The sequence below is a fragment of the Solea senegalensis genome, linkage group LG10 (assembly GCF_019176455.1).
Source record: "Solea senegalensis isolate Sse05_10M linkage group LG10, IFAPA_SoseM_1, whole genome shotgun sequence".
NCBI classification, from domain to species: domain Eukaryota; kingdom Metazoa; phylum Chordata; class Actinopteri; order Pleuronectiformes; family Soleidae; genus Solea; species Solea senegalensis.
This window is the reverse complement of record NC_058030.1, coordinates 22,115,278-22,139,084: the sequence shown is the minus strand read 5'-3', so window position 1 is coordinate 22,139,084 and position 23,807 is coordinate 22,115,278. Positions and strand designations below refer to the sequence as shown.

Sequence of the window (23,807 nt, the reverse complement as noted above, 5' to 3'; positions counted from 1 at the left end):
GGTACCTCTGCCAGTGCTTACTACAATAAACTTGAAGACTTTTTACAACTGGGCTACGTGGTGGTATAGTGGTTAACACTCTCGCCTTGCAGCGAGAAGACCCGGGTTCGAGCCCCGGTTGGAACAAGGGCCTTTCTGCATGGAGTTTGCATGTTCTCCACGTGTGTGTGTGGGTTCTCTCCGGGTTCTCCGGCTTCCTCCCACAGTCCAAAAACATGCAATGTGGGGATTAGGTAAATTGGACACTCAAATTGACCATAGGAGTGAGTGTGAGAGTGAATGGTTGTTTGTCTCTAGTTGTGTGTGGCCCTGCGATGGACTGGCGAACTGTCCAGGGTGTACCCTGCCTATTGCCCGATGTAGCTGAGATTGGCACAGCACCCCCCGCGACCCTCTGGTGGAGGATAAAGCGGTTAGATGATGACTGACTGACTTTTTACAACTGAATTTTGCATTTTTGGGTTCAACTTCTATCTTGGTAATGATAATAGAGAGTGAAGTTGAAGTTAATTACATTTACACAGCCACAGCAATGCTCTGGGGTTATAGAACTTTACAAAGAACGCAAAAAGACAAATCACATACATGTCTGTTAATGATAAATTACAAATCCTTTCCCGTTTTCTATTGTGATACAAGTATTATTTATATACAGATCTCAATATGTGTCCGGAAGAAGTGTAGTCTCCTCCCACTTCCAAGTGGTGTGACCAATGAGTAGTAGATCAAAATGGATAGAACTACAACCAATCTGATCCGGAGACAGTTTTCTAGTTGCTTTTTTCAAACGTCTCTGTGGATCAAGTCGCTCAAATTGGAAGCAACAGCCGAATTAAAGGACAGCCGCACTTCGGTGGCTGCTGTGTCGGACGTCATTTCTCTCTCCTCATCGTCATGTCCGCCTTTATCACACCAGCGCAAAAAAAAAAAAGACTGGTTCCCTTTTTTTAGGAGATTCTGTAGTTGGCCACAACAGTGTCCTTGCCAGACAGAGAAAACAACAATGGGCCTAAAACTGAGCCTTGTGGTATGCCATTCACTGATCCAAGGACCTTTGGATTTAGGTGCAAGACATCATCAGTGCATTGTGTTGTCTCAGAAAGTTAGTCTTGAAGGAAGCTTCATTGACGCATAGCAGAGCCAAATCTGATGATTGACATGGTCAAAAGACTTTGACAGCAGAAACTGTAGGATTTATATATACATATATATATGTATATATATGTATATATATATATGTATATATATATATACATATATATATATAAACAGTTGATGCTGTAATTGTACTATGGCTAGCTCTAAAACTGGATTATGTCCCCTTGATGTTTAGCAGACTCTAATATGATAGACATCTTCTCACCTAGTGATTATTTTGCTCTTTATACAATGATCTGCTTTTTCTTAACTCTGTTGACAACCCTGTTACTCTTAATACCTTTTTCACTCACTCTATCCTTCTAACACACACACACACACACACACACACAATTCTCCTGTACAGCCTTTTCATTGTGACGTTATTGGACTCTGTGGTGCGGCCCATCAGTGAACAGACCATGATAGCCCTGTGGTTTGTGCTCTGCAAGTGACATCATAATAATGACTCTGTCTTTGGATTGGTCTCCATTGTGCCTTTTAACATACTTGCTTTTGCTCAGGTTTGCTATTAATAGACAGGTGCAGACTGTGTGCAGTGTCCCATCTAAATCCTTGTCATTTTTCACTCCCCAGAAACTGGCCACAGCTGCCGAGAAACTGCAGATGGCACATGCGTGGAAGGATGATTTTGAGGTAACAGAAGGACACATGCTTTCACACACAATGTTCATGCATAATATAATTGGGATTGTTGTTGGGAGTCGCTGGCGAATGGGCTCACATGTTTAAACTTTAAGAAACTCTACATCATAAAAGAGTTTGTTATGCTTTTATAGTATAGAAATCTCAATGATGCAGAAAGTGTAAATACAAATCATGCTCTGCTTTTACTTTTCAAGGTACAAAACACACATTTCATTCGTCTTCAAAATGATTCTATTATTTTAAACATAACCATGAATTGGTTTTGATTTGACACCTCGTGACTCAGTTTGCTCACGGCGCCATTTTCAAGCTTTAAGAGTTCACAGTTAGCTTTGAATCTGCAGAGATTTAACGTTCTATCACGTACGTGACGGACTGAATATTATGCTACCCCAGGTGCTTTTCACGACTATGGAAATAGCCATTAGATCTGATTAGATCTTCCCCTTAATTCTACCCCAGAGAATGCTTACATATCACAATAAAAGCATGTCAAATAAATAGGGTATTTAAGTGAATTTAGCTTTGGAGTCTGTAACGACGCTAAAGTCGGCAACTTCATCTACTGCAGCTTCTTGGTTTTTGGCAGTTTGGGGGAAACTCAAGAGAAACTTAAGCAACAATTGTGTCCCTTACTTTGTCAATGCTTTATTAATGTCAGTGTGTCTTAAAATACAGTAAGGCCTTACATACACACACTTTAACATCAGTAAGAAGTGTAAAAACACAACAATCGTTGTAAGATACATTTCCCCTAAGGTTTCCGCTTCAATTAAACTGTGAATCTGAATTTTTGACTTTTTGTTGATATCTGATATTACTGATATATCGGAAGTGCTTAGGCCGATAACCGATACTGATATCTATATGCATTTTGCATAATCATGTCGTAGCAGATATAGATATAGACGTTTGTCATTGAGCAAAATAAATAAACACAAACAAAAATGATTGTTGTACCAGCATAGACGTCAAGGAGGTAGCTGTTGTAATCATGAGTTATATCGGCAGATCGTGGTGTTTTTGCTGATATTGGATAATACATTTTAAAGCCAATATCTATCATACCGATATCATACTGATACTATCGTGCCTCCCTATTACCTGAGCTCTATAGTTACATATCAGGCAGAACTGAAATGGAGAGTTACACTGTAGTGGAACTTGATTCAGCAGTCAGGACTAATATCCACATTTCACTCAAGCTCTTTATTGGCTCACATCACAAATGGAAAAGAGTATTTGCATTTGCAATGTAGACTTCGACTGATTGATGGACGCAAGGGCAGAATTGGTTCACGGCCGAGAAGTGGGCTGAATAATTTGGGAACCAATCACTGTCTTTGCCAAAGTGCACCACTCAAAATCACTATAAATGAATACAAATCAATTGTATTTAAAAATTACAAGAAATCTGGAAGACTATGTCCATTTGTTTCGAATAGAATAAACACTTTTGTGTTTACCAGCCATGAATGGATGGACGTACAGCATAGTCAAACAATGTAAACAACCAGTCTGACTCTTCCAGCTTTCTTTTTTCAGTTGAATTAATTTTTTGATAAAAGAGAGTGTCTCTCACCTTCTATTGATTTGGACAGCCTAAACACTTAACCATAACCATAACAAGTTAACGCCTAACCCTTACCTTAACCTAACCACAATTCAAATCTTAGCCCTAAACTTAACCCGTTCCTCAAAAATGAAGTTCTGCCTCATTAGGACCAGGATGTGGACTACAGGTCCTGACAAGGGTAGTGTTTATGCCAGAAAAGAACACACACACACACACACACAGCTATTGCAAACACAAGGCACGTAGTCTAAATGTACTCACCATAAATCGTCTGAGGAGGTTTAATATGTTGGCATCTGCGTGTAATTAGCAGTGATTACACTTCTATGACTTAATAGCTTTAGCGCACATTCGCGTATACATGTCGTTATGGCATGTCATGTTTCTCATTTTAAATGACGGATACTCTGCTTTCTAAGAACCACAGTGGGAGATTAACAGAGAGAAAAGCAGCAGTCGGGGGGGTGGGGGGGTGTATTTGTGTGTAGGTGACACAGAGACAGTTATATATGTGTATCTAAGCTGTGAATTGCTGTGTTGCTTTCTCAATGGCTGTACAATTGTTCCCTGGAGCATTGCTAACGACTCCAGCTACACACGGACACAGACACAGCCAAATAAAGGACGCCCAGTTTTACTCAAACAGGATTTATTCGATTAGTAGCAGAAAAAAAATAACTGTTTAAAAATTCATTAATTTAACATTAATGTTAGGTTTCTTTGTGAAACAGCCTTAAAGCATGCCCAAAGTGATATCTGTGCTTGTTTACAGGATGATGAAATCGCCTACTACAACGCAAAGGACAATGTGAGTGTGCTTCTTCTTTTTTTTCTTCTCCTTTTTGCCCATTTGCTCTCCTTCCATTTAAGCCCCCGCAAACACACAGGTCACACTCGGAGCGCGAGCCTGGAACATGGACTCGCTCCTCTCCACCATTCTTCTCCCTCTATTCATGTCTTATATGTCTCTCTCACTCGCGGTTTCCACCACCGCCTCAGCCTTTTTACCGCAGTCCCTCCCTCTTTTGCCTCTTTTCATTCCACATAGCATCCACCCTCTCTCAGGTGAAGAGGTTTCTGCCATGTTCTTCTCTAATTGACAGATGAGATGTATGAGGTGGCTGCACTGCTGCTTTATTAGGAAGTGACTGTTCGTAGTCTCTCTTTCTCTCTCCCTCCCCCCTCTTTCTTGTTCCTCTCTTTCTTTACCCCACCGACACCACGCTTCCCTCTCTCCCTTGCTTTCTTCTCTCCATATCTCATCATGGTTTCCTTCATCTATCTCCTGCATCTGCACTGCTGTCTCTGATGTAAATGGGTGAATGTAGGTAGGAAGCCGTCGTGAATCTGCACACAGTGCACATACGTAGGGCAATGGTTGTTGTCTTATGTACCTCCCAAGTTAAGATGACAGAAAATGGGTAAAAAAAAAATAATAATACATCTATATACTGCACTAGTATATGCAGCTGACGAGGCTGTGTTTTCCTGAACACGTTGAGAGGGTGTGAAGAGTGTGAAGAGTGCAGCACTGAAAGTGGATGCTCTTCAGTCAGACTCTTGTTAAGTTCCTGTATTTCTAAAGAAACATATGTTCATGCATTATTTCTCACATTTATTCTTATAACTGTGAAATAAACACCATGGAATGTCCTTATGTGAAATGATTTACACGTCACATTTTACTCTGTACATAATATGGTTGCTGCACATATTCTGATTACAGTCTGTATATAATGTTCCTTTTTATCATCTTGTTTATTTCCTATATTTCCTGGTGTTTAAAGGGCATTACATTTGCTGTAGCTTTCCTAATTTTCCCTCTGTGTGACTAATAAAGGACAATTTTTATTTGTCACGATGTGATGATGCTGCAGTAGCGGCGGCGGCGAGGAGGAAGATGCCGTGTATGATGTCTTTAAAGTACAGTCAGTGTCAGTCTACATTTTTATCTTTGTTTTTTATTTTTATTTTTTTTACCTGCAGCTGGATGCAAATGAGACGGAAGGAAGAAAATACAGGATCCGACCAGATTTTAAAGAGGACCTGCTATTTAGACGTCTGACTGATCACAACCACACGGCTGTCCACATCCCCACTGACATCTACGATGGCTGTGAGTACACACACACACACACACACAAATATTCTTGTACAGCGTTCAAATGAGGACACTCAGTGACATGTTGCAGTCACAACCATTACAACCAAATGCCTAAACCTACCCCTTAAAACCAAGTTCCTAACCCTTAAACAGTAACTTTAAGGTATGACTGAAAGTGGAGACCAAGCATAGTGTCCTCACTACCACAAAATGGCCTCACTTCCTGTGTTATTGAAGTTTTTTGGCGATATTTTCCCGATATATTGTGCAGTCCTTGTGGCAACCGCATATGCAGCCGATGAATCAACACATGATATATTCATTACAGATGAGCAAATGAGCTCATAGTTAAAGGATGGTTTTAAGAAGCTGGAACAACATAACAGAACTTTTTTTTATTATTATTTATCCCGTACTCCGCTGTCTCTTGGCAAAGCTGTGTGTCCTTGGGATGAAGACGAACAAAGCGCCCGTGTCATGAAATGGATTCATATATTGTACGCTGACAGCCTTTGTCTGCAGGCAAACCTCCAAACGTGGCTGTAGCATGATAATGAGTCTTCTGATTCATGTGCTGAGGTTTGTTAATAATCACTTTGATGGCAACTCCAGCCATATGTAGGAAACAGCACTAAAATAGTAGAAAAGTATGCTTTTGTATAAGCAGAAAAAAACAATAGTTTTTACAGCTGTTATATTTTATACTGTGAAATTAAAGTGGCTGAACTACTTTGCCTTAGCCCATTAGCAAAATGTTAGCGTGGCTAACACCAATTTCATCTGACCACTTCCAAAACGAGACTGTCCTCCAATAAAACGTACGTATAGGTCGTATGCAGGAATTACGACCTATATTTACGTTTTCAAAACATGCGCCCCTAGCGGTTAACAGCAACCACTTCCGCCTTAGACGCTGTATCTAGTGGCTTCGCCGCTGTCGGCACCGGCAGTCGGCTCAATAGCGAGAGCGCTGCGCCGGAGCGCGGTCGACTATGGTTCGGTCCCTTACTATACCACCTTTTTGATATTTTTTTTTTCATTTTTACTACCTAACCCTGTCTTTTTTGCCCTAACCCTACCCTCAGTAACATCTGTGCATATTCGAGTTGGAAAATACTACCTTTACGTCGCATTCAGGGGTTTGAAAAAAACGACCCACAGGCACGTTTTCAGAAAACGACCTATATGTACGTTTTCAGCGGTTGAAAAAACGACCTATATGTACGTTTCAGTTGGAGGACAGGTTGTCCAAAACGGCTAATGTTGCTTCTCTGTCGTGTTAAGCCCGCCTCTAGTGTGCTAGAAGAAAAAAAAACCTGCTTTTTTTTCAAACGTGTCCTTGCCAGACGGATCTACAGAGAGAAATCAAACCCTTGGCAGATTTGGTTGAGTTCACCGAGGCCAGCAAAATGTAGGCTTTAATTACTGTAGTGTAAAAAAAAAAAAGCTAAATGTTGGCGTTTATGTTCCTGTTTATAAATAAGCAGATGTGCATTTATGAAAGGCTGCAATTGACTTGTTTTGATGAAAGCACATCCTTGACCATGTCATCAACACGTGGTGACATTTACCTTGAGTGTTTCGGAATAATCTGATTCTTGTGAGTGTCTCTGACATTAACACAAGAAATGTTGAATGTCAATGACTTAAGGATCGTCTGGTGAATATCTTTGCCGCGGTCGAGTTATTTATTATGTATGAGCCACTTTCTCTTCCTGTATTTTGACATTCTAAGAAGTTGAGTGACGCTCGCGTCTTCGTGTGACGCACGAGGAGAGATGAATATACTGTAGTGTTTTGCGTCAGGATGCTTCCCCAGGACAAATGCTTCATGATGAGTCACGCACTAACTCACACATATGTGGCGATGCTTATCGTTTACTTTGAACAGCTCTTGGGCAAGGTTGGTATCTCTGTTTTTTGTTGAACAAAGTGCAAATAACAATGTGTGACATCACATCGCCGTCACTGAAGCAACATCGCCGACTTGTGCTACATAGTCGCTCTGCTAACCCTCAATATCTACCTTGATATCTACCTCAGGCACCAATCCACCATACGTTGGTAATAATAATCCCCAAAATACAAGACCAGTTTCAGGATAGTTTCCCTCACCAGGCTGCATCGTCATTGCGTCACTTTTGCTCGTGCTTTTATTAACTGTGTCATTGTGCGACTGGCTGTCCGTGTGTCTGTGTTTAAATATTCTGTAATGAGTGTGCAGTGGGATGTGGTGTGTCAGCAGAGATTTGGAAGGGCAGCAGAATTGAGTTTAATTCCTCAGCATGGCCCCCGGCCTGCTGGGGAACCGTCTGGCCCCAAGGTTATGCACTTCACATTTTCTCTGACCCCAGCCACAGGGACGGACACACACACATGGCTGTTAAATGCAGAAGTGCAAGTCTGGTTTATTGCCAACGTAGTATGACTTTGTCGTTTTTTTTTCCCTGACACTCCTCTCTGACCAAAATTATTGCTGGCTGCCATTACTACCACTTTTCACAGTGTGTACCAATACCAAAATCAGTAAGATACAGTCATTTTAGATCTTTTCACAAACTTTGTGCCAGTCATTTCAAATGATTTAAAAAAAGTTAATAATTACGACTGTGCATAAGATATCCCTTTCCCATGAAGAAGACATAAACAGCCCAGACGTGACTCAGATAAAATGCTTTTGATGATTTTTGTTTACACTTTTACAGTCTGTGCATAGTGAAGCATGCACTATACATCAGATTTTAGTTAGTTAGTTTTTATTAAAAAAGCATTTTTGACCATTCCTAGAATTAGGAGCAGTGGCGCCCAGGGAACATTGGGGGTTGGGTACCTTGCTCAGGGGTACCCCAGCCCTTTTTGGCCGGGTGGGGATTTGAACCGGCGACCCTCTGGTTACAAGTCAAGTTCCCGTTCCACTTGGCTTCCACAGACTACCCCAAATTTACATCTTTAACTGTCCGATATCCGATCCAGCGATGTTGATACTGATACTGAGTATTGTATCGGCTCATCCTGTCATGTTTGTTTGTGTATATCAATCTTGATAACAAGAGGTGAGGATTTAGGATTCAGGTTGGAGTTAAGTTAGTTATCCAGGGGTCACCAACCTTTTTGGCAAATGGTTTGAGCTACTTCAATAAAAGTAGTGTCACCCACCATCACATATTTTATATATCCAATCTCACATATCTTAAACCAGCCGCTGTCAATTTTTTGGGTCAAAACGTTTCACCATAATTTAGTCAATGATATTAATTTAAGTTCACTGTGATTTAAGCTTCCTAATTATACAAATATGTCCCTTGCATCGATTGTCGGATTCATCACATTTCAAATTTTGAACCACATTGGTGTGTATTTTCTTTAATGTCTTAAGCCCTGAAAAAAATGAAGGCTTTTTCACTTTAAAACTATCGGTGAGAGTCTTCATTTGGATGTAAAGTGTCCATTTAGAATAGCAATGTTGGCCTTTGCATGCACTCACACTCGTTCTGTACATAGTGTCAGATTATGGACACATATGCAGCAGTATGGGCTGTATATATCTGGAGGAGGGGAAAGGGAGAGACAGAGGATTCAAGCTTTATTGAGGTTTTGGATCTTCAATTTGATCTCCACCCTATAAATGTTCCAGGAATACCCTTTGCTCAGCTGGAGAAAATTGGGTTTTCTGGGGCAAAGTGGTAAGGCAAGTCAATGAAATCACCTTCTGTAGGCAGCAGCAGGTCATATGCCTGAGATGAATGTAGGTTTAGAATCAGATGATGGAAAGCTCACCACAAAAGCCACATCTGTTGGTCCAGTGAAGAACATAGCACATGAGATAGAGAGACAGTACATGTTGCTGAGCAGTGTGAGCAGAAAGGATATCATGGTCAAATATACCAATATCAATATTGATAGCTATTGCATAAATGTCCATAAAGGTCTTCCTGAGTAAATGTGAGTTAGTTTGTGGTCGATCTGCTGATCTAGTTCATTTACATTGTCCTCTCGTTCAATGTGTCAATATATTGATCTACATTGCAATATGTTTAGCAGTAGTGATCAATCCGTCAATCTAATTGGTGATCTAGCAATATTTCAAGCAAATTATCTATAGCGATTGATCTTGTAATCCATCTAATGATCTGTCGAGCAATCTGGAAATCTATTGAGCGATCTCTCAAAAAATCCTTCAAGCATATCTATCCATCCGTCCAGTGATATGGAAATCGATTTAGCAATCTGTCTAAAACGCTATCAATCTATCTAGCAATATATCTGTCATTTTAGTAATCTATCTATCAATCTATTCATCCAGTGATCTTTCCAGCCATCTATCTCTTGATCTAGCTATCTATCTTGGGATTTTACTTTCTTGTGATCTAGAAAATCTATCCAGTGGTCCTTCCTGCCGTCTCTCTTGGGATCTAGCAATCTATTTAGCAATGTATTGATTTTGTAATATATCTGGAAACCTCTAAATTTAGTACATTTTACACATTTAATCTATTGTATTGCCTTCTCGTTGCGTGATGATTAATTGACCATTGCTGTGGTGAAGATTGCAGACCCTCAGCAGCAACAGTTTGCTTAGAAAGCAAAACTGCTGCTTTCAAATCGAACTTTTAACCAAACCGTGGACATGGTCAATCATCTATCTCAGGCATTAGAGCATGTTTATATATATTTTAAAGGAAGTAACATCTCTTCATTGACAAAAAGTGACATGGTGGTTGTTTGAACGTACAAGGGGATGGACTTACGCCTATTTACGTCACTGCATATACAGTATATTGTACTTTTTTCATGTGTTATTTCATGAATTGATTGATATTTCACCTGTGCTGTCCTGACGAGATGAAATCATCACGGGGTGCAGATTTAGTGTGGCATCAAAGCTATTCCAGCACAGCCAGGGAATTCATTAGTGTCAGTAGCAATATGGGTGGCTGGAGGATACTGTCTCCCTTATGAAGCAGCAAGCAGTGGAGATTAGTTTATTAAATATCATAACTCATGACTACTCATATACATTTTAGTAAAAAATGTACAAAAATTTAGCAAGGAAAATACCTTTACGTGTACACTTCAGGACATTTTGATTGTTTTGTACTGTGTTTTATACGTGTGTGTGTGTCTTCTGTATTTGCTGAACTCGCTACTTTGGAGCCTGTTTGAAGATAAACATAATGTTCTGCACACCTCACCAGTCTCGACTCAAAAGAAATCACACACACAAATTTGTAATATCCTCATCGCTTAACAAGGCTTGCGGTGTTATTTTCTCTCTTTCCCTTTAAAATCCTACATTTAATGAGGGAAGTACATTGACGTGTACACACACAAACACACACACACACACACACACACACACATTGCCCATTCTTCCTTTCTGTAATAAAAACACATGCACTCCTGGCAAGCGATGCTTCATTAACTCTCCCCTCTAGAGGCATGCATGCAAATGAACAGTGTTTGCTTTGCACATCAATGAGCCACGTCACACTCAATACACGATACCAATCTGTCTCACACACGTGCACGCACTTATGTATACACCTGCTGTGGCGTTGCACAGAAAAATAACACAAATATACCAGGATATAGTATTCTACAGTGGTATAACAAAGAGGGAACAATGGGGGGGGAAAAAAAAGGATGAAAGAAGAAGAGGATAGAGACAGACAGGAAAGAAAGAGTCCAGGCAGTGTATGCTGTATCTCCATCCATCACCGTGAGTCTTAAGTGGCTCTGAGGTGTCTGGTTGCTGTGTCATTACATCCATAATGCCAGTTGCCTCTCACAACACACACTATCAATCACACACATGGACAATTTCACAGGGGGAGGGAGAAAGAGAGATGTCACTGATTGTTTTAAGCAAAACAAAAGCGTTAAAGGTTTGTTTATTTTCGTCGGTTAAACACATGAATACCACTCCCCTGACAATTTTTTGGCCGAATACCAGCAGTGGCTGATTGCACTGGCTTCACATTTGCTCATGTGTTCTGATGGGCAAGAGGGATGACTCTGAGTGGGCATGTGGGTGAATCATAACGAATGTGTTAATCATGGACATCAACACACTGTGATTCCGAGCGCAGCGCTCTGTGTGTATCTGAACTGCTATTAGAGAAACACAGTACAGATAGATACATTAGACAAATGTCTTTTTGCCATTGCATCTCTATTTGCAATCATTTTTTATTCTATCAATTTAAAGAATGTGATATTTGCAAGTTAATGGATAAGCGTTGGGAATCACAGGGTCCCTCACTATACAATACGGTACGCGATACTTGATCCACGATACCAATTATATCATGATACAACTATTCTGTGATATTCAATATTATTATATCAGCATTACATCATGATATCTGATGTATCACTGAAGAAAACAAAACATCAAGTGACAAGTGACAAATACATTCCACATGCTCAACTGTGCAAAGTGTGGCTTTACTTAACTGTGTATGGATCGTGTTAGGCATTTGGTACACTTCTGCACAGTATCCTGTAGAATCTCACTTCACCCTCGGGTGGCGACACAAGTCTGGATGCAGGGAATAGGAAGCAATGCTACCAAAGAAGAAGAGAACGATGCTACACATCTCGGACTGTCAGGCAGGGATTTGAGGGTTGCCAGATCGAGGCTTGGGTGTCGTTGGCGACCGCTTCTTCTGTTGTCGATGAATGTTTTTTCTGCTTGGTGAGCGGGGCTTAATACTCCACTTACCGGTGGCAAGTCACGTCACGCACGTGAGGCATGTTGGGTCCGCGCCGAAGTATATTTTAGGATGAATGATGCACAACACTTCATAAGTTTTTGTAATATACTGTATATTTTTATTCTTTCTTTCTTTCCCTTGCTTCCTTCCTTCCTTCCATTTCAATATGGCTTCCCAGCCACTATTGTCCTGAATGAGCTGAACTGGACTGAGGCTCTGGAGGACGTGTTTAGAAAGAACAGAGAAGAGGACCCGACCCTTCTCTGGCAGTCGTTTGGCAGTGCTACTGGCCTGGCTCGCTACTACCCAGGTAGGGTTAAAAAAAGTATTTATTTACTTTCATTTTGTCAAATTTGATGTGTTTACTGAGATAAAAGACAAGCTTCACCAACTTTAAGCAAGAAAACACATCTGTTAACTCTAAGTCAGCTGAGACAACAAGTATCTATCCAACAGTTGCTCCTGATCCTTGTGTGGTGTTTTGATTCGAATCCAGCTGACTAAACAAAGAGTTATTCACAGATTTGGCCTCAAGTATTCAATAACTCTGGACTGAACAATGGATTTCAACCTCAATTTCATTCATACCACTATTAATACCAATGTAGTTTATTTTATTTTATTGTTCTTATGTTGGGTTAAAAAACAGTATACATTTAATCATATGCTGTTAGCATTATGCTAAATCTTTGATCCCATGCTTAATCCTTTAAGTGCAGTTGTTATTGCTGTTGTTATTGCATCACTGGCCAAACAAGCACAATAGATAATCAACGCTGTTAAGATTACACAGATTTTATATGTGCTGTCACACTATAGATAGTGTCATTTTCCCCTTAACCACACGAGTCTAATGCTGCGCTCTATTGTCAGCATTCTCTCTGCCAAGCTATTTCTATTCATGAGGTTCCTTTCATCATTGACTCTATAGCTTTATGGGGAAGGTTTATGTCTAATATTCATGAACTTTCATTGGCCCTGAATTTATTCCTCTTTGTTCTGCTCTCTCTTTTCTTTTCTTTTTTTAAATATTAGCATCTATGATAAGCAGCCCCCCACTTTCACATTGGTTTGTTTTCCTTCTGCCGCTCACTGACATCAACACAGATTCATCAGATTAATATTTTATCGTATTTTACTCCTGTTTATCTTGACGTGAAGAATGTTTGCAGATATAGAAAGTGTTTGAATTTAAAGAGAATGGGGAAAATGTACAGTCAACTGTCGATATGGCAACAAAGATGTAACCAAATGATGACCTTTCTTATCTTTTGTGCATATTGGCACTTGGTAACAAACACCTCAGTCAGATCACTGTGAATATAAATGATAATGATTTATTCCTTTTAAATTATTAAGCCATTGTTTAATCTTTCCGCGTAGCTTCTCCCTGGATGGATGCGCGCAAGACCCCCAGTAAAATTGACCTGTACGATGTTCGCAGGCGGCCATGGTAAGAACACTAGCGCTGATATGGTGCAATGTGTAAGAATTAGTGACATCTAATGGTGAAACTGCAGACTGTAACAAATGGATTATTTATTGGGATGCTACTATGGAGGCCTTCGGAGACCAGAAAGGACATTTTTCTTCTTTGTTTGCATAATAATCATTTTCTTCAAAGTGCAACATGCACTCTCTGGTTCAGGCTGTGTATTGTAAAGCAATTATACATGTATACAAACATACAGTACTTATGGGTATAATCAATTTCTGCTAATGAACCGTCCTAAATGGTACTGCCCCTTTAAGAATGAGGCCCAGGTCAATAAATCAATATTAAATATTATTGTTCCTACTTCAAGTTGAATTGCCGTATGTCAATATTATTATACAATAATATTGTTTACATATTAATGAGTAGAGGCCAAGTTGCAATCATTTGTATTAAATACCAATGTATATCATTTAAAACATTTTCTTAACATTGGTAAAACAAGGATTTTTTATTTGTTTCTGTGATATTGCCCATACAGAACAAATATGAGAGCGCCCCATACCATACACAGTCAGTCAGGACAGTGCTGAGCTGAGCAATTCTGAAGAAGCCACAAAAGAAACTCATTGTTCTTCTGTGGTGGCTTTTATTTTTGATCCTCTAATACAGAGATTCCATAACTTTGGAGGTTTGAGGGCCTTTTTCACTTTTCATCCACACTCACACATATCAATGCATATAAGAACAAATTATTGATGATAAAAGATATTATAATATCTTTTCATAATTATATTTTTTTAAGCTAATAGATAGATAGATAGACACCGGTGTGCATTATACAAACATGTCTCCAACTGTAGTTCTGTGCTCATTCTCAGTCCAGTGTGGTTTCTTTCTTTCATTCTTTCATTCTTTCTTTTTTCATTCATTAATAATTTCCATGTAGGTACATCCAAGGAGCTGCCTCCCCCAAAGATATGCTCATCCTCGTTGACGCGTGAGTTCCTTTACGATGCCATTGAACCCTAACCTCCTCGCAACAGCCATGATTAAAGCGCATGCCCGTCTAGCTTTGCATCGTCCCGTAAAGTATTTCCCATGACAGACGCGTCTCTAATTAAGTAGAAACTCTCTGATAAAAAAACAAAACAGAACAAAACTGAGAAGACAGATTATAGGATGACGTTTTTTTTTTTGTTTTTTTTTTTTACTATTTTCCATGCAGGAGCGGGAGTGTATCCGGCCTGACTCTCAAGCTGATCAGGACGTCTGTCTGCGAGATGTTGGAGACTCTGTCTGACGACGACTATGTCAATGTAGTTTACGTGAGTATCGATATAAACACTGTTGGTGTGAGGCTGCAGATGAGAGATGGAAAAGAAATACAAAAAAACGGGATTTAAAATGTGCGTCCGACTGGGCTTGTGCATTAATATGTACGGGCGTGTGCATGCATATACAATTAGGACACACACACACATACACACACACATAAACATAAAAGTGTCCACACTCACAAGAGAGACAGAGAGATGGATGGCATGTAATGAAATATGGATTTCTCTCAGGTCTGTCCACCCTGAAACAGACCTCTAATGAAATACCCACTGCTCTATTTGGTGTACAAGATTAAAACACAACAGGTCCCCACCCCACCTCTTAACCTGTGAGCATGTGTGTGTGTGTGTGTGTGCTGCTCCTAAAGGAATTAGAGCAGCACCTCTGACTTGAGTGACTCATTCATCACCCTCTTGATCTTTCCATCACTTTACACTTTCATCACACACTTGCACGATCCCTCTCGCTATTTCACCATATATACCTGCCCCCGTCCCCCCCCCTCCACGCCCAGATCATCTCCTTGTGCCCATAAATGATCTTCGTGTGCCTCTCTCCCTTTTCACTACTGTAACTTTCCTTCCTTTTCATTTTGACTTTTCTCACCCACCGATCACTTCCACTGGCCCCCGTCCACCGCTCCGGTCTCTGGTCAGCGGACTGTATTGCGGGCCTTGGCCAGACGGAGAGCGCGTGTGTGATGCGTCGATGAGTAGTGTCTGTGGAGGTGTTCACGGAGATGAGTCTTTAAAGGGATTGGAGCTGCCTTCTTTCTCTGTGAGCAGAAACAGCCGTTCAGGCACTGCCTCCCGTCCCCGTGGACTCTTCCTGGTCGTCATTTATTCTTTTTTTTTACGATAGACATGTGGTTCTGCAAAGATTTGCAATTATCGAAATCTGTTTGGGAGCTCAGTGTGTGTGTGTGTATGTGTGGGTGTTTAAGAAAGTGAGACGGAATAAAAGAGATATGTTCAAAGAGTTAAGTCCAGCTACGATTTGATTCCACAATAGTTTTCTGCAGTGACTCGAATGTAGTGAGGTGTAAGGTGTCTCTCAAAGGCAGACTTGGTATAAATACTCCTCTGTACTCAAATAAATGTTGACCCTCTTCAGTTTGAAGCTGTCTGTGCTGCAGATATTTCACAATTAAGCTTTTCTTGAATAGAAACATTCTTTTTCCAGAGATTCTGTAGCTAAATCAAAGAGTGAAATCAAATTGCTGGCAGATTCGGCTTTTTTCCCCCAGGCTACGTTTTTAAGGCTTGAGTTTGAACTTTCCCCTTAGGCTCGAATGGATGTACGGATTTCTGATCAAATACAGGCAGCATTACTGTGTGGAAGAGTCCTCCATTTGTTCCACTCTGCATAGTTCTGCTTTAAAGCTGCTGGTTTGTCTAAAATGTGTATGGTTTTGCATTACACTGCACAGTGTTATTATTCTTATTCTTATTATTGTTATTATTATTACCATTTTCAAAAGTACAACAATCTGAAGAAGTCATGGTAAACAGGTGCGATGCCTTCATTAATGTCATCGTACCAATCAATATTTAAGTCAGCCGACTATAAATCACTGATGGTCAATTTGTTCCTCCTCCACCAAAACTCATTATTCTTTCTCTCTGTCACTCTCTCTCTCTCTCTCTCTATCTGTTCCTTCTGTCATTGACTCACTCTTGCACACACACACACACACACGCAATGTCTGGCCCTGAGGGTGTTGCTACCTGACACTAAATCATTAATCCCTGATATTACCCATAAATCCCTGTTCATTAACAGTGTCCTAGGGACTATGTTGGCATTTAGTCATGGGAGATGCTCACAAACTTCCCCAGCTGCTGTGGTTGGTCAGCTGAATTCGGATGGCACGTTCCTTTTCAGCTTATACTTTCCCTCCCTGTCCTCATCCTCTGTTCTCCCCATGTGTTCTTGCTTTCTCTCACCTCACTGAGCTGCCGTCACTTTTATTCCGCCCTTCCAGCCGTGTCAGTCCAGTTGGTGAGGCAGAGCACCTGAAAAAGAGGAGCAGAAAGTCCAGTGGGATTAGGCCTTGAAGATTAGCCTTCCTCTCTCTTGCCATCGCTAATCCATTCCTGTAATACTTGCACCATCACACACACACAAACACAAGGGCTGTTGTTAGTGGAATAGTAGTAAATTGTGTATCTTAAAACGGTGCCATTTAACTTTTAAATATAAAAAAAAACTGTCCTTTACATTCAAACTAAATTAATCCACTGGATTAATCCAGTCACTCTGGCTTTGGACTTTTTGTTTCCCTGGTTCTTGTGTTCTTGTGTCTGGGATCCTGTTTTCCCCGGTTTTCATGTTCTTTGCCTGCGCCCCATGTCTCTGCTCCATTTTTTTGCCTTTTTTGTTAGTTTGATTTATTAAAGACTGTTTTTGTTTTTGAAACCGCGTTCAGGTCACTAGGTCACGGGAGTTTAAAGCGATAAATAATGAATGGAGGTCCCCGCCTGCCCCTACGCTGCGACTGTATACACACAAATGCTCCCTTAGTCAGGTCAGATGACATTGCTTGACAGAGAGCACAGATGAAGAACGCAGCATCATTTCTGGTCATGAAGACATCAAAGCGTGACAAGAAACACAACAAAAAGCGAAATCCCCGAAGTTTATGCATGCACTGCAGCTTCTTTTTTTTTTATTATTTTTTAAACAAAGACAGACATCTCAATTTCCTACTACTGTTCACACTCTGCCACCTCTTTATTTGTCCTCTTCCTCACATATGTGCTCCTCACCCTCTCAACATTTCAATCTCACCTTCCTCCTTTCATTCCCCTTGTAATAGATCATGCCTTCTGATGATCCCACGGACGATTGTATATGAACTTCCATGACATCTCTGTGTTTGTGTCATGCGTTGTCGCCTTGACTCAGTTGCCGTCCACGGAACACAGCCGTCTTCAATCTTGCCTTTCGGTCTGATTGAGATGTTTGTGTCTATTATCGTCAATCTTAACGAGAACTTCAAGGCTGTCAGCCACATTGAATACACACACATACGCACCCACGCACACATATGGCCTCCCTGCCTGTCTGTGCAGATCAGTGTTCTCAGCTTCCCCACTGGCCATCTCACAGAGACACATTGATTAGTCGAGATCAATGAGGTGCGGTATTGTTTTAGAAGAGTTAGAAGAGCACTGCAATAGATGTACCACTCTGTTGCTTTGTGCCCTTCCTATACTCTTATTTTATTCTGGTGTATCATTTGTACTGTGATTTGTATTTACTGCATTTTGTGTTTAGTCCAGGCCAAAATGAAACTTCCAGGTCAGATATTTATAAAGAGAAAATGTTGTCTTGGTACTGAAGGAGGTAGGCTTTTACTTAATGCTGACTGGAGTGTGTTTGTGTGTGCTGTTGGGGGGGAGTGAGAAGGTCTCACCTTCAGAAAGAAAAAAGAAAAAAACATGGGTTTGCTGCCTAACCTCGTTCTTATTTATCCAAATCTTGTTTCCATGGGTACCGAATCGTTAAGCTCCGAGGATGTGAAGCAATTAGTGGAGTTTGATGAATGTGTCTGTTTACCAGTGCCTAATAACAGCCAAGGCCAGGTGGGAGTGTGTGTCTGTGTGTGTCTTGCATTTATAGCATTTATTACATGTATATTTATTATAATAATAGTAATAATAATAATAATAATGTAGGAAAACTCTTCTGTCAGTTCAACACCAGGGTGAAGAAGACGGCGTGTTTCGATCACCTGGTTCAAGCCAACGTGAGGAACAAGAAGCTGCTGAAGGACGCTGTGCAGAACATCACGGCGAAGGGAATAACAAACTACACAAAGGGCTTTGAGTTTGCGTTCGAGCAGCTCTCTGTGGTGAGATTTCCTGTTGTTTTTTGTTTTTTGTTTTAAAGAAACAAGTTCTTATATGTAAATGAGAGCACGGTGATGTTTTAAATACATGTCACTCTTGTTGCCTCCATGATTTGAGCAGCAACACATGATTGTCTTTTACTGCCATCTGGTGGTGGAATGTGTTACTGCAACGCAACATTCCACAAAAAGACTAAATAATAAGGTTTTGTGATGATATGAGTGAAACGACATAGACTCATCATCTTTTGAGGTTCTATAGCAGTGCTACTGTCTAAACAGATTGACTCTAATTTATCAGTGTATACATGTATTTATTACAAATATAGAGCAGGCATCAATCAATATCATCTCTTAATCTCTATGAAAGCGCGTGGATCAAGATGTCAAACTAGATTCCAATTAAAAATTCAAGATGTTTGTTTGCCATTTGTGCATGAACAGACAGTCCGGGCACATGTGGGAGTTCTGATGCAAAACTTGAAGGGCAGAGAAAGACACAAATACGAAAAATTAAGTAAAAGTGCAAAACCAGGCAAGGAAATACGACACAAATGCAAAATACAATGTGTATATATATATATATATATATATATATATATATATATATATATATATATATATGTATATACACATATATATATATATATATACAGTACATATTTATATATACATATACTGTATGCATATGTAAAAACACCCAAAATACGTACAAAACCTACTTGTTTCAATATCCAATCTCAGAGGAAATGTACACAATAAGTGCACATGTTCTTTGTGAGATTTACAGCTTATTTTATCATCTGTTGTGACTCCAAGAAATTGTTTTTCATGAACTCTTTCTGTGATCTGTATCTGCACAAATACCAACTGACATGGGTTTTTGTTTCACTTAAATCTAATGAAAAACAATTTCTATCAAACCACCGCAAATTTCTGAGGTAATCATCTCTAATAATTCCTTTAGGTTCCCACAAGAACAACATCTATTTGTGTCATCAGCAAACAGTACTCATGTTATTGTGTTTGATACCTTGCAAATACCATTTATGTAAAGGGGTAATTACACAAGCTTTAATTATATTTTAATTGTTAAGTCAGAACTGTACATAGCTTATTTCACGAGGTCTGGTTTCATATAGCTCTTAAATCACTTATTTTGACAAAGCAACATTTTTCTATTTTATAATAAAGGTTTATGAGCTATTGTGCATAAACTGTAACATTTATGTTTTATTGTGTGTATTTGCTTTGTTACAGATGACAGATTACTATTATAAGTTTAAATTTGTGTACTTTTAACTAACTTAACTATAATATTATTATATATACAATTGAATTATATATATGTTTATGTATATATGTATATGTATATTTATATATATATATACATATATATATATATATATATAATTAACCCCTTTTCTTCCATTACTATGTTTAAACGTACTGTATATAGAGGCTATAAGAATGTGCAATACAGAGTAGGGATGTCCCGATACAAATTTTTCACTTCCGATACAATACCGATATTGATTCGAGCCGATATCAGCACGAATCATACATACTTTATTACATATTTTGTAGTGAGGAATGTTAGAATAGGCTTGATCAAGTCATATTACTTAAACAGAGAACAATAGTCAGTAACAGTAAGTATGAAAAAAACTGACCCATTTATTATTAACCAATGGGTTACATAAATGTTAACCTTCAACATAAGAATATTCGATTTTTTGCCATGTTAATTTCATAGTCTATGATTAATTTAATCAGGAGGAAAGTACCAAGTGCTAATGGGGGTGTTTTCAGAGCACTCGTGTTTCATAGGTAACAGCGTGTCTTCAGAGAACACCCCCCTTTGTTTTCACTATTTTGGATTAGCCCTACCCACTCTGGGTGAGTGACTCGTCCCGCAGGTAAACCCGGATTCCGGCCCGCAGACTACTTAGCTCCATCTGTGGAGCTTCAGGACACATTTAGAACACAGGAAGCTCTTGGCGTGGCTGGTTTTTGGGGTATAATTAACAAACGGAGGCTGTTGAAAGTGGACAGGTGGCGCTGGTTTATGAAATAAGGTTGTTTTAGCATGATGAGCTAGTGTGGTGCTAATGGCTAACTCGCGCTCGCTGTGCGAAAAACACACAAGCACAATTATTGCTACTTTATATCACTACTAAAAATGTACTACTGGAAATGAATCATAACTTTGACTCAACAACACATAAGAAGACGAAAAACATTTTTTTAAAACCTGAATTTGTGACCTATAAACACACACACACCATAAGGATGTCCATTCAAGGAGTTGTGTATTATTCCCACATCAAATTACCATGGGTTCACCTGCCGCACAGGTCCGTGCCATGTGAGCACTGAGGTTGAATAATAAAATATAATAAAATAACTTCACGATGTTACAATATTATAGAGAGAAACCAAATGTTACTGAGTGGATGTAGCCAGCAGCAGCCATCTGTCTTTACCAGACAGGGACACTGATGATGGTGGTGATGATAGTAACCCAAAAATCTGACAAAAAAGGCCTTAGTGATAGTCTGACAGTGTCTCTTAGCTCCATGGATGAAAACTTAACCATGAAATGGCTTTAAAAAAAACTGTTGCATGTTTTTTTTTCTCATCTAATGTCTTTGTTTTCTTTGACCAGACTAATGTGAGTCGAGCCAACTGCAACAAGATCATCATGCTGTTTACTGACGGGGGAGAGGAAAGAGCTCAGGCCATACTTGAGAAATACAATGCCGACAAAAAGGTATTTAGATCACACAAACGCACACACACACACATGCATATCACGTTATGTATTGTTTGCTTTTATCTGTGTGGATGTGCTCCCATTGTAGTTTTTTTTTAGCCTCCCCTTTGGGGCGAAACGTCCGTCTGCACATCCTCTTTGCCCAAAAGTTTGTGGAGAAAGCAGATGAGGCTTTCTGCAGATTGTGTGAAACAAAAACAGGCGAAACTTGCTGACACACAAACACACTTTCTCACACGGCGTTCTCACTGAGGACACCCACAGACACAATGCCTTCCCAAGCCCCTTTCACTAACCTTAATCATCACAACTGAATGCATAACACTTAACCTAAAACCAATTCTAAAACCTGGTCTTAACCCCCAAAAAGACCTTTTAAATTTGCTAGGATGAGACAAAAGTCCTCGCTTTTTTCTCGAAGTTTCTTCGGTTTTTATCATCTTTTCAAAGATACACATACAAGAACATATACAGACACACACACACACACACACACACACACAGTGTCTTACTAATAACACATATCATGTTACATATGGCATCGGACATCAACATATCTAATAACATTACATTAAGGACAAACTAGTCATCGAATAACTGAATTAATTACCATTGTTAGAGTTTATATAGCAGTTGACACCATTATGTTGCATCATTGTTGTCTTCTTCTGTTTCATTTTCACATCTCAGTTAAGTGGACAACCTCATTTTTCTTCACTATAATGTTAAATTTGTTTTTTTGTTTTTTTTTGCTCCAGGTGAGGATCTTCACCTTTTCAGTTGGACAACACAACTATGATAAAGGACCCATTCAATGGATGGCCTGTTCCAACAAAGGTACAGCACGGCTCATGCTGACAAATCAGTGCCGAGTATAGTTTCATCTGTCACTAACAGAGAATTGGATTAAGCTGATTGTGATTACATTACATAGAAGTATTGGTTTATACATATATAATAATAAGCCACCTGATACTTTGCAACTAAATTTGAATCGTCCCTCATCTGCTTCCTTCACAGACTGTTATATTTGACACGTATTGTTTTCTAAAAGCCTTGACTGTGATTCTGATTGCAGGTTACTTCTATGAGATACCTTCCATCGGAGCCATTAGGATAAACACACAGGTGATTTGAATGCGTGATTTATTATTTATTTTTGAATCCATCTTTTATTTAAAACTGGTCGTCTCGTTAAGGGGAGGATCTATTTTTTTAAGAGAAGCCTGAGCATGAAACAAAAGAGAGAAAGAACAAAGCGTTGCGAAGTCAGACACGTTCTATGTTGTCCGTCTAGAGAGATAGAGATAGTTATCTGATCAATATTATTTTATTTCCAGATTTATCAAGTGTTTTAAACGTGTATTTTTTTCTGCATATTTCAGGAGTACCTGGATGTCCTGGGCAGACCCATGGTTCTGGCAGACAAGCAGGCCAAGCATGTCCAGTGGACGAATGTGTACCTCGATGCCCTGGTATGACATTATTGTGTGTGATTGATAAGTAAATGGCCTAAGGTAGATGTAGAGGTGAGAGATTATGTAAAAAACACTTATTTTAAACATTTCCCCTCAGGACTTACATTGACACCTTTAATCTCCTGCAGTAGCAGTGACTAGCCCTCTAGGATGGAGGTTATCATTCAGGATCTCTTATCAGTGTTTTAATTTAGCACCTCTCCACCTTGTGAGAAGCACACCCTCCCCTGGTGTTGGCAACATGTCCACATGGATGTCCTTGGGTGATAAAGCCTGAAGATTGAGGAAGAGAGTGACTGTGGGAAGGCCAGTGTTGTCCATTTTCTCAGGAGGTGCTGACTTGCAGTTTTCACAAGTAGTAAACAGAAATACTACAAAGGTTATCAGCGTTAAAGGTCCAGTGTCTTATCTTTAGGATTTTGAGTTGTGAGTTTGAGTAAGAATATAACAGTGAATTATGTTTTAAAAAGTGTCCTAAACTATTGAAAGTATTAGGGCCACATTGAGAAAAAACATTTTTTCACAGACTTCAAGAATAAAGTCGTAAATGTACAAGAATAAAGTCGTAAATTTGCATGGTTAAAGTCATAAATTTACAAGCACAAAATCGTAAATTTACAAGAATAAAGTCTCAATTTACGAGAATAAGGTCGTAATATTCTAACCTGTTGTTTTAGAAGAGGAGAGTTCTTTAAATAAGGGCTGTGGAACATTTTGTGGAA

General features: G+C 39.5%; 1 protein-coding gene across 5 annotated transcripts in view; it reads left to right on the top strand.

Moving 5' to 3' along the window:
- LOC122775663 (voltage-dependent calcium channel subunit alpha-2/delta-1) overlaps positions 1–23,807 on the top strand; it is a 115,102-nt gene that overhangs the window by 54,146 nt on the left and 37,149 nt on the right. For all 5 annotated transcript variants that reach the window (XM_044035738.1, XM_044035737.1, XM_044035735.1 and 2 more), the window contains exons 4-15: positions 1,735–1,794; positions 4,155–4,190; positions 5,369–5,498; positions 12,381–12,512; positions 13,586–13,655; positions 14,587–14,637; positions 14,866–14,965; positions 18,676–18,834; positions 21,500–21,604; positions 22,366–22,444; positions 22,686–22,735; positions 22,993–23,082. In XM_044035738.1, coding sequence (XP_043891673.1) covers positions 1,735–1,794; positions 4,155–4,190; positions 5,369–5,498; positions 12,381–12,512; positions 13,586–13,655; positions 14,587–14,637; positions 14,866–14,965; positions 18,676–18,834; positions 21,500–21,604; positions 22,366–22,444; positions 22,686–22,735; positions 22,993–23,082 — 1,062 coding nt within the window. The remainder of the gene's footprint in view (positions 1–1,734; positions 1,795–4,154; positions 4,191–5,368; positions 5,499–12,380; positions 12,513–13,585; positions 13,656–14,586; positions 14,638–14,865; positions 14,966–18,675; positions 18,835–21,499; positions 21,605–22,365; positions 22,445–22,685; positions 22,736–22,992; positions 23,083–23,807) is intronic.